Raw genomic sequence first — 12,424 nt, 5'->3', positions numbered from 1 at the left:
ACAATATGATTTATGCTAATAAAATCTGTGTTACATTTTGCCAGTACAGAAAACAACTCTTCTCCAATACTGCATAAATGATGACAACAAATTATTCTTACTTCATTCCAATTTTGATTCTCGCAGTACCCAAACTCCTTGCTTCCTCATTTTCAAAATCAACAAGTTCCAACACCTGCCTGAACAATGCACAATAATTTATATTACATCTTTGTATTCAGATTTATTCAAATTTCTAACAATGCTTAAGTACTGTATATTCATACATGGATACTAGATTATGTTAGACACTTCACAGCACATTTAAACACACTTCAATATGAAATAGTTAAAGACCAACTCCAATTTCACTGTGCACATTAAAGCAATTTAACAATACTGTTCATCCTATTGCTGCTCCAGAAGGGCATTTCAGGTTGGTGATGATGAATATACAAGTAGTAAAGAGCAGGGCCATCTAAGTTCAGTAATAAAACAACTTTGTTCCAAAATATGAGTATAACAACTCACAGTGTATCAGATAAAACCGCGCATATAGCTGGTGGTGATTCATCCGCTCCAGAAGGAGAGACATGGAGCAGGGGGACCAATGAGCAGCTACTGGTCATGTCCAGCGCTTTCTGGATCCTGAGTACACTCAGGTTGAGCCACTGATGTCACATCTGAGTTCTAGCTGAAACGAGGGGTGCACCCGTTCAGAGCATGTGTGCTTCTTCATCAGGACTGCCTGATGAAGGAGCACACATGCTCTAAAAGCGTGCACCCCCTGCTCCAGCTAGAACTCAGATGTGAGGTCAGCGGCTCTCCCCGAGTGTACCCAGAACCCAGGAAGCACTTGACACTACCAGTGCAACCAAGACCAGAGGCTGCTCATCGGTCCCCATGTCTTTCCTTCTGGAGCGGATGAATCACAACCAGCTTATATGCGCTGTTGTATCTGATACCCTATGAGTTATACTCCTATTTCGGAATAAAGTTGTTTTATTACTGCACTTAGATGGCGCAGCTCTTTCCTCTCTCCTTGTGTTCCTGCAGAGTCCCTTCTTGCTCTTTTTAGAGCCAGCAGCCATCCAGGCACAGCATACACCACTACAAATACTAGCATATTTTGGTTTGGACTATTCCATTTACACTAATTTCATGCATTTACTGTGCCCTGTCCTGCTCCTTTGCCATTCTGCTCCCTGTGCGCCGATACTAGTTTTTATTTTTGGTTTGTATATACAGTAGAAAACACATTGAACCTCAGTTATTCAGACAGTCTATTTAGATCTTAACATTAAATAAAACATATCTAAAGAGAATTAGTAGTAGTAGTTCGAGAAATAAAAAAGTGGAAAAAAAAAAGAAAAGGGGGGGGGGGTTGGAAAGTGTTTTTTTAAGGATATAGCAATATGTTTTTCCAAAGATTATCACAGGCTCTATTAACGTGATCTTGTCAAAGACCACAGGCTTTGATAAATCTAAAAATATTATCTGTAAAATCTGAAATTATCAGAAGATAAAAGTAAAAAAACTTTTTTTTTTTTTTTTTTTAATGACTATTATCCATGTCATTCTAATCTTGAAAGCTTCAAAACCAACTGTATACTACACTTTCCATGATTTGTCAGTATTTCTATTTTGCTGCTGTAAAAATGAATTCTAGCAGTTGAAAGTGATGATTCCAGAGTCCCTAGGGAATATAGATGAAAATACAAATAAAATAAAGGATAAAAGTTAAACTGAATAACCAGTAACTACCTACATGAATAGAATAAACAGGCCTGCAGACTTATTTTTGTAATACAAGATTAATTTCAAGAAGCAGAAGGATTTTAATGCGGGTTATGCCCCTAATGGGGAAATTTCCCTTTACGTCTCAGTAGAGAAAGCAATAGGAAACCCCTCCAACAAGGACACAGACAAAAGCACAATTTTAGTACGGTGAGGAAGGGTTAAGACTTTTGACAATGTTTTAGTAAAGTGTGTGTGTCTTCCTGTCCTGGTATAACAGCAAAGCAGAAAGACAAGAGGAAATTTGGATGATAATATAAGGAGAGATTTGTTTATAAAACACTGGATTAATATGCATAATCAGTCTAGCATTCAGAACATAGAGAAAGCTCCTGGCTGGCTGTCAGCCTGTATGTAATCCTCTTTGAGGTATGACATTGACTTGCACTGGATACCATTGTGGTTGATATATACTATATGTGTGTGTGAGTGAGGAGCCCAACAAAAATGTATGCACACTTCAACAGGAAAAATAAATGCAAATAAAAAGTTACTACTAGATTTATATAAACATCAAAGGGTAGCTGAAAATCATGTTTGAATTATGCAAATCACATTGGGTGCTCTTCACCATTAGCATCTGGACACATTTAATTTCGACTAACTACTGCATGAACAACATTGACTAGAGTCAATACAAGAAGGATTTCTCTGCATGAGGTTTTCATTTCTTCCTGTAGTGCAGTCAGCGTAGGTGGTTGCCTAAGGTACACCACATCATTTGGTGTTTCCCACAGATAGAAATCGAGGGGTGTTAAGTTCAGGGAACGTGGAGGGAATTTAATAGCACCTCTACGTCCTATCCAACGTCCTTGGCAGAATGTAAGCGAGATAGGCTTTCATGTCTCAGTGGTAGTGAGGTGGTGTGCCATGTTACTGGAAGTAAAAATGCTAATACTCTGAAGCCCCGTACACACGCGTCGAAAATTGACAGGGAATTTTCGTCCAACGTCCGATCTGCCGATTTTCGGCTTGTTAGTATGATGCTTCCGACAACCGACTCCGACTTTTCGGCTGAAAAAAATCTGGTGTGCAGACTATAAAATTTTTGTTGGCCGTCAAAACACGGCCGATTTTCGTGCAGTCAGTACAGATTTCGACAGGGAAAAATCTCATGAGCAAGTCTGGGCATGCTCAGATAAGAAAGAACACAAAGAAAGCAAACCAGCACATAACATCACTTCTGAAGTAGATTTTTGCTGGGCGAGAAAATTTGTGTGCAGTCTAGGCACATTCCAACCAACAAAACACCACTCTGGACAAAAGTCGGACGATCGGTCGGCCAATAATCGTTACGTGTGTACGGGGCTTTAGACTCTCTCCTGATGGTCACATGATGACATCAACAATACAGTGACTACTGGCACCTTTAGGGGAAACATAATACTATACATTGCTGCCATAATTAAATTTGGGCTATAAAAAGGGCAGGATTACTGTTGAAGTGTGTGTACATTTTTTTCAGGTGTATATATATATATCTACCCACACTGGAGTAAAAAGAAAAAAAAAATATGACTGGTGTCCTTGGTAGCATACCAAGAGTGTTCGGTTTCATAAAAAAAAAAAAAAAGAAACAGCAACATTAAGTCATGAATCAAATGAAAAAATGTATCCTGTGGATCTGGTTATGATACAACAAAGTGTCAGACTATAAGGGTACAAACACAGTGGGGCACTTGTGAAACACTGTTCTCCTAGCAGGAGAAAAGCAGCTTTAAAAACGTGCCTACCCGCATTATCGCAAACATGTATAGGTGCATCAAGCTCTTAAGGCCCGTACACACGTGCAGATTGTCGGCCGAAAAGATTCGGCCGACGACCGATCGGCCGATTTTCGGCTTGTTAGTATGATGCTTCCGACAGCGCACTTTCGGCCGAACAGAATCTGTCGTGCAAGCATTAAAATGTTTGTATGCCGACACCAGAACGGCCAATTGTTCGCCAGTCAGTACAGAATTCGGCTGACAGACAGCAGATTTGCAAGACTGGGCATGCTCAGAAAAGAAAAAACACAGGGAAAGTTAACCATCACATGACATCACTTCTGCAGTCGGCTGTTGTTGGCGGACAAAATTAGTGTGCAGTCTTTTGCACTTTTCAGCGGACACGACAGCCCGGGGACAAAAGACGGACGATCGTTCGCCCGACAATCTGCACGGGGCTTTAGGCATTTATTTATTTCACTGGCCAGAATATTAATTCATTCTGGCCATTGAAATGTCAATATGTAAATAAATTAAATGTGCCCAGCACATGTTTAGGCATTTTTTTTCTCAACCAAAATGCTCCTCCAAAATGCTCCTCTTTTGAGTTTTGATTTTTTTTTATGCCTCTAAACTCCTGTGAAGGCCTATGTGTGCATGGACACATAGGAGGAAATTCACTAAAACTGGTGCATACACAGTCTGGTGCAGCTATGCATAGTAACCAATCAGCTCCTAGGTTTTATTGTCAAAGCTTAAAGTGGATGTAAAGGCAAAAGTGTTTTATCTTAATGCATTCTATGCATTAAGATAAACCTTCTGTGTGCATCAGCCCCCCTAATACTTACCTGAGCCCATCTCTGTCCAGAGATGTTGCAGGAGAGACTCAGCTGCCCGGGACTCTCCTTACTGGCTAAGACAGCAGAGCGCCATTGGCTCCCGCTGCTGTCAATCAAAATCAGTGAGCCAATGAGGAGACGGGGGACTTGCCAGGGCTCTGTGTCTGAATAGACACACAGAGCAGCGGATCAGCTTGGGTGCCCGCATACAAGCTGCTGTAGGGGCACTCGTCAGAGGGGAGGGCCCAGAAGAGCGGAAGAGGGACCCGAGAAGAGGAGGATTGGGACTGCTCTGTGCAAAACTACTAAACTAAAGAAAACTGACTTTAGTATCACTTTAATTAAACAACCTGACGTTAGATGCTGATTGGCTACTACGCACAGCTGCGCCAGATTCTATGTGTGTCAGTTATAGCATAATCTCCCCCAGTGGCTAGCATGAAGGGGCGTTTAAAGGCAGAAAAAAAGACAAACGCCTGTAAAACAGGCGTTAATGAGCTGCAGCGTGCATGAGGCCTAAGGTACCTTTGTGTGGTTGCTTCATATACACCACTGTCTCCAGCCACAGATTCATTTGATACCGCTGCTGATACACCAGACACTTCCAACCCAGGCAATGGAAAGCAAACCAAACCTGTAAAGAAAAACAACATCATACAGGGTAATGCATTGCATGCTGTAAATACAGCAAAAAGTAATTAAGAATACTAAAAGGTCACTGAGTAAATATGTGTATGAGGAAGCACATGATGATACTTTAAAGTGGTTGTAAACCTCAGACATGAAATATGAACAAAGCATACCCCTCTATAGTGTGTCCTTGTCTCAATCCAGAGCACTAAGTGTCATTTCTCTCTGCTGCTTCGCTCCTCTGCTATCTGCTGCAGTTTTCCTGACACTAAGAGAAAAATGGTGAAGGGAAGGGACCTCCAGCACACAGTCTGTGATTGACAGCCTCACCTCTGTTCCTGTGTGAAGAGATATGTGGTGTCCCTTCCATCTAATCAGGGATTAGAGCTTCCTTCAATGAGTCCTGCAGAGTGTAAAGTGTAACCTCAGCTACCAGCCCTCTGCTTTTCAGAGCTGAGAGATTCTATGTAAATGTTGCACTTTGAACGACTATTGAGAAGAAAAGACTGCAGATAACAACTTATGTAGGAGGACTTGCTTTATCTCTGTGTATTCCCTGAGGCCAGTTACTTCACTGGGTATATTGTAAGAGTTTACCAACCACTTTAAATCATGCGAATGTCAGCAAACTTTAAGGCAAATCGTAACATAGTTATCTTAATGCATTGGGTACATCATTGTTAATATCCCACCAACAATAACACAGACTGGTGGAGAGTTTGACAGACAAAATCTATGATGAAGAGACATAGATGGTAAAACTAAAGAAATCAGAAGTGACCTCATAAACACTAAGACAGATTTTTATACATAATGATAGACACAGCTTGTATCTGATGGATGTAGATTATGGCCATTGCTAGACATAGACTATGATAAAATATTAGAATCTGTCAGCAATGCAAAAAAAAAAAAAAAAAAAAATTATGCATGCCATGTAAAGCCCTTCCCACCTTTTATTCATGGTGTAGGCAGGGCCTGCCATAATTTTTAGCAGTACATAAATTGATGATGCACAGTTGGCAATGAACAAACCAATATGTGTGAGCTGACATTTGTCTGAATGCCACAGATTCAATGCAGATATCCAAATAGTCTGCACAAATTATAGTTTATAAGGACTGCCCATGGGCTCCGCCATTTCTTACCACTCGCCCTTGTGCCTGCCTGTACTTTCCCCCAGCAAGTCAGGAAAGCCTTTTTCCAATATACAAAACATGAAATATTTTTTGAAATACAGTATCTCACAAAAGTGGGTACATCTCTCACCTTTTTGTAAATATTTTATTATATCTTTTCATGTGACAACACTGAAGAAATGACACTTTGCTACAATGTAAAGTAGTGAGCATACAGCTTGTATAACAGTGTAAATTTGCTGCCCCCTCAAAATAACTCAACACACAGCCAATAATGTCCAAACTGCTGGCAACAAATATGAGTACACCCCTAAGTGAAAATGTCCAAATTGGACCCAATTAGCCATTTTCTCTCCCTGTTATAACGTGACTCGTTAGTGTTACAAGGTCTCAGGTGTGAATGGGGAGCAGGTGTGTTAAATTTGGTGTTATCGCTCTCACTCTCTCATACTGATCACTGGAAGTTCAACATGGCACCTCATGGCAAAGAACTCTGAGGATCTGAAAAAAAGAATTGTTGCTCTACATAAAGATGGCCTAGGCTATAAGAAGTTTTTCCAAGACCCTGAAACTGAGCTGCAGCACGGTGGCCAAGACCATACAGCGGTTTAACAGGACAGGTTCCACTCAGAACAGGCCTTGCCATGGTTGACCAAAGAAGTCGAGTGCACATGCTCAGCGTCATATCCAGGGGTTGTCTTTGGGAAATAGACGTATGAGTGCTGCCAGCATTGCTGCAGCTGTTGAAGGGGTGGGGGGGTCAGCCTCTCAGTGTTTAGACCATACATCCCAAAAAGAAGCCTCTTCTAAAGATGATGCACAAGAAAGCCCACAAACAGTTTGTTGGAGACAAGCAGACTAAGAACATGGATTACTGGAACCATGTCCTGTGGTCTGATGAGACCAAGATAAACATATTTTGTTCAGATGGTGTCAAGCGTGTTTAGCGGCAATCAGGTGAGGCGTACAAAGCCAAGTGTGTCCTGCCTATAGTCAAGCATGGTGGTGGGAGTGTCATGGCCTGGGGCTGCATGAGTGCTGCCGGCACTGGGGAGCTACAGTTCATTGAGGGAACCATGAATGCCAACATGTACTGTGACATTCTGAAGCAGAGCATGAGACCCTCACTTCAAAGACTGGGTCGCAGGGCAGTATTCCAACATAACGACCCCAAACACACCTCCAAGACGACCACTGCCTTGTTAAAGAAGCTAAGGGTAAAGGTGACGGACTCACCAAGCATGTCTCTAAACCTAAACTCCATTAAGCATATGTGGGTCATCCTCAAATGGAAAGTGGAGGAGCGCAAGGTCTCCAACATCCACCGGCCCCGTGATGTCGTCATGGAGGAGTAAACTGGTGAATGAATGGAACTGGAAAGTAGAATGGTGAACTCAAGAGGGTTAAGGCAGTGCCAGAAAATAATGGTGGCCGCACCAAATATTGACACTTTGGGCCCAATTTGGACATTTTCACTTAGGGGTTTACTCACTTTTGCTGCCAGCGGTTTGGACATAAATGGCTGTGTGTTGAGTTTTTTTGAGGGGGACCTCAAATTTACACTGTTATACAAGCTGTTTACTCACTACTTTACATTGTAGCAATGTGTAATTTCTTTAGTGTTGTCTCAATGTATGATATATTAAAATATTTACAAAAATGTGAGGGGTGTATTTTTGTGAGATACTGTAGTTGTTCCTCTTTTGAAAAAATGCTAGCAGCTGTAAACTTCCTCTCTTTGCAGCTTACAGCCCTTACAGCATACATTGGGGACAGATCTAGTTCACCATACTCCTCATATACTTAGAATTTGTTACATTGCAGTATTCACTATATTCTCTTACGATTTTGTCTTGTAACAAACTATTATCATAATTCATTGAAGCCACAGTGCATTCTTTTATTCAAAACGGTCACTGGTTGTCACTTCTGATTAGCAAGACAGAAATATGCAAGTCCACATGAAAAATGTCATTGGTTTCATACATTTATTGTTCAATGTAAGCCCCAAAAGTGACATTTTGCTGTTATAAGGAATATGTAAAATGTTTATTGTGCCTTAACAGCGTCGTAAAAAAAATGTACCTTTTGTCTTGAATTTTCCTTGAAAAATGGCAGTGCACTTCCTGCTATGTGAAGGTGCCTGGGCACTCCCATGTCTGCAGCATGGGATCTAAGGTATGTCTGCCTCAGACTGCTGAATGGAGTGAGATTTGGTGATGTCACGACTGTGCTGCTCACTCTTTTCCTTTAGAGGCCCTAACGCGAGGAAGCAAAAACTCTGCTTCTACTAAGGCGGCAGCCTCCACACAGAGACACAGTACAGAACAAAGTATAAAGGCCCGTACACACGTACCGATCGTCGGCATACAAACGTCGGTGGACGAAGGATCTGCCGATTGTACGCGTGTTAGTATGGTGCCTCCGACAGATGTCTGCGCACAATCCGCGGACAAAAGTCTTTCTTGCAAACATGAAAATTTTTGTATGCCGACACCAGAACGGACGATTGTTCGCCTGTCAGTACACAATTCGGCCGACAGACCGCAGATTTGCAAGACTGGGCATGCTCAGAAAATAGAAAACACAGGGAAAGTTAACCATTACATGACATCACTTCTGCAGTCGGCGGACAAAATTCTTGTGCTGTCCTTGTGCTGTCTTTGCACTTTTCAGCAGACACCGACATCCCGGGGAGAAAAGAGGAACATTTGTATGCCGACCATCGGTACGTGTGTACGGGGCTTTAGTCAGTAATGGGGAAAGAGCAGTAGCAGGGAGCCCACATGCAATTCTGGTGACTAGCCCTTTGCCTGCCTTTTTTTGTTGCAATTTTTTGTGTTAATGTCACACAATAATTGCGCAGCGGTTTATCAAATGTGAATTTTCAGGAAAAATGTAATGAATTTTAGTGCACACAAACACAATACCCATTTTTTGGTAAAATATAAAAGATGATGTTATGCCAAGTAAATTGATACCTAATATGTCATGCTTTAAAATGTGTCCGCCTGTGGAACAGCGACAAACTATGATACCATAAATTAACCATAGGCAACGCTTTAAAAGCCATTACAGGTTACCAATTAAGAAAGAAATAAAACCGGAGGTCTGTAACTATAATTATTGCTCTCACTCTTACATTCATGTTGATACCTCACATGGGTTGTAATCACTGTTTACATATATGTGCGGGACCTAGTGAGCATGAGCACAGGGGGGCAGTGGTGCTTAAACAATTTTAAAATATTATTTATTTTGTTTATATGTTTTTTTATTTAACACTTTCTTACATTTTTTTTTGATCAATTATATTGCTATCACAAGGGATGGACAACAGTGTCCATCCAGTGGCTAAAGCCACCAGCAGCGATAATTGTGTTCTGCTAGCAGGGAAGGCCCCCCCACCGGCAGAACACAATAGCGCTGTGGGAGGAATTTCTCTGTCAACACTGACTGTCTTGATGGGGAAATTGAGCATTTAAATTGCATAATCTATAGGCAGCTTCAGAAATTGACACGAGGAACCAGATAAAAAGTCAAATGTGTTGTGCAACTAATGTTTCAGTGGGCGCATATCAATGCGGTAAAGGTGGTTTGTGAGACGGCAGACATGCAATAAATTGTACCTTTTATATGATACCTAGTGTCCTAAAAGTGCCTCATCTTTTTGAGACAGAAACAGAAAGGGAGAGAAGAATAGGGTTGAGCTGTGCTGGGAAGGTTAAAGGGTTCCAAATAGAGTTATGAAGAAATTAAATGTCAAAGGAAAGAATGTTGCACAACCTGTGAACTTGATAAACAGGAACACCTGAAACTCATGTTGAGAAAATAAATCAATCGTGTGCATATTATATACAATAATGATGATATATATATATATATATATATATATATATATATATATATATATATATATGTATAGATATATATTTTTTTAATGTAGTTTTCTTTACCTTGTCCAATAGGTTTGCCTTCTACTTCATGTTCATAGCTTCCTTCTAATGGCTTCTTTACTGGCTCAGCAGCAAAATCAAGTTCTAAAAATTGCCTGCTTAAATCAAAATCTTTAAAGTCCATATGGCTCAAGAAATCATCTCCGGTGAAAAGAGACCCAGTTACAAGTGGTGAAGAAGGAGGAGATGGGGAGGAAAAAGAAGACCTAGGAGATAAAGATGTCACAGATTTAGGAGTACCAGACAAAGACCTCAATGCCTGGACACGATTTGTGCAATCTGTCTTTTGAGACTTTACCACTTCATTTTCATGAATAGTGGTGATAGAGTCAGATGGTCTATAACCGGATGTCCCTTCTTGTAGCAGAAATTCAACTTTGTTCTGGTATTCAGTATCTAGCTGATCCAAAGGTTCATAGTACAGATCCGTAAAGCTTGCTGATGTTGAAGAATCCTGGCTGGAGGTGACCAGAGATCCCCGACTTGAAGCAAGAGATCCAGGACTGCTCCCAGATGAAAGTGACTGAGTGCTAGTAGAAAGGCTAAAAACAAGAAAAGATTAGAAGGGTTTAAAACACATTAAACATAACCTAGAATCCTATATTATTTACTTGTTTCCATGCCCTACATATTAATATAAAATTTTGCAATAACCTATTATTCAGACTGCCAGGCTACAGCTATAAAGACTAAAAAAAAAAGATTACTGCTGTTATAGAGAGTAGACTAAATAAACCATCTTTCTTCAGTTTTGTATCCCAGCATAATGCATTGCTCACCATAGTTTTTCTCACTGTTAACATGGCTCCTGTACAACCCTAGAAAATTGGATGTGGTTCAGATAGTCTTTTGAAAAAGTTCTTGTACAGGAAGGTCTATAGTACAAAGGAGACAATCTTAACTGTTTTAATACAACTACCCACAAAGGAGACAATCTTAACTGTTTTAATACAACTACCCACCGATGTGGGATAAATGAGAAGTAAACTATGAGGTAACTAGAATGCTAAGCATAACTATTGTAACAGAAGCCCAATACTTGGACCAAGTATTTCAGTCTTAGGTCCTCAGAATCTCAAGTGATGCATTCCTGGCCCCTCAATTCCCCCCAAACATCAGCCTCCAGCTTGATGAAGGTTAAAACAAATGACACTTTATTCACCAACTCAACTTCCAATATATATCCAGTTTTAGGAGCTTGATTACATCATGCAAATGTATTGGATACAGAACATAATTAACATACCTGGCCATCTGGACAGACACAGGTGAATGACATTGCAACATTACCATAATTAATTCAACAAACCACAAACCCAAAACATAGCCGAATACACATTCCTAGAAGTGTGAACACACTTAACCTCTAAACAGATGAAAGCAGGAGACATAGGCTCTCAGACAGCCCGTCTCCATATGCAACACATCTTAGTAGAACTGTCATTACACATCCCCCCAGTATACCAAAGCTGAGTCTTATGTCATTAGCATCTGTTTAGTCTCTCATGGTGCGAAGCCCTTTGCAGCTTAGGCCCAAAGTCTGTGTCGCTTGGGGTGACAGGGACTTGAATTAAAAATAAAAGTACCCCAAGGGTCCCCCCGCATACACCCCCAACCAGAGCCGCGCTCCCCTACAAGTCAGGGCCATAGTCTGTGGGCAGGAGGCTGGCCTCCACACTCCTCCAGTAGCCCGTGGCGAATGTTCCAGCAAATGGGCGTTCTTCACAACTATCAATTTGGATTTAATGCTGTGTCTAATACTTTTTATTTATATCATTTATTTAGAAAGAGTCTATAGGCCTAAATGTATATTTACTAAAACACTGGTCCAAGCAAAGCACTCCAAAAGCCATTTCTCATGTCAAACCCCCTCATTATGACAGAACTTTTTTTAAATAAACAGTTACAATAAACAACAATTTATACACAAGCCATTCATAATTACCATGCCCTTGCTAAACCTGGTAATCATAAATTAATGTTGTGTATAAACAAATGCCATGTGACTTAAGTTTATATACAACATATATTCAGGATCACCAGGGTCAAGCAAGGATGTAGTGATATTAAATGGCGTATCACATTAGCAATTCATGACTATCATGAATGGACCTTTATAAACAAAAGCCACTGATGATCACTGGGTCATGTAAAAAAATTGTGATCATTGGTGACTTGGGATAAAGAAAAACAATTTAAAAATGTAAAAATGAAAATATAAAACAAAAAGAACAAGTAGAAAAATGTATGTGATTGTCAGAGAAACTGACAGAAGACCCGCCTGCTTATGTAAACAAAGCAGGCAAGCCTTCTGTCACACGGGCAGGGAGAGATCAGGAGTTTCAGCTAAGCTCCTTTCAGAACCTCCCCCCCCATAG

General features: G+C 40.6%; 1 protein-coding gene across 2 annotated transcripts in view; it reads right to left on the bottom strand.

Annotated features, from left to right (window-relative positions):
• The window catches only part of WWC1 (WW and C2 domain containing 1), a 274,697-nt gene that overhangs the window by 51,702 nt on the left and 210,571 nt on the right, over positions 1-12,424 (bottom strand). For both annotated transcript variants that reach the window (XM_082254253.1, XM_082254254.1), the window contains exons 11-13: positions 10,047-10,588; positions 4,847-4,955; positions 102-179 (exon numbers count right to left, since the gene is read on the bottom strand). In XM_082254253.1, coding sequence (XP_082110379.1) covers positions 102-179; positions 4,847-4,955; positions 10,047-10,588 — 729 coding nt within the window. The remainder of the gene's footprint in view (positions 1-101; positions 180-4,846; positions 4,956-10,046; positions 10,589-12,424) is intronic.

Source organism: Pelophylax lessonae (genome assembly GCF_965119305.1).
Source record: "Pelophylax lessonae genome assembly, chromosome: 4".
NCBI classification, from domain to species: domain Eukaryota; kingdom Metazoa; phylum Chordata; class Amphibia; order Anura; family Ranidae; genus Pelophylax; species Pelophylax lessonae.
The sequence above is the reverse complement of the archived record's forward strand: the minus strand, read 5'-3'. Positions and strand labels throughout refer to the sequence as shown.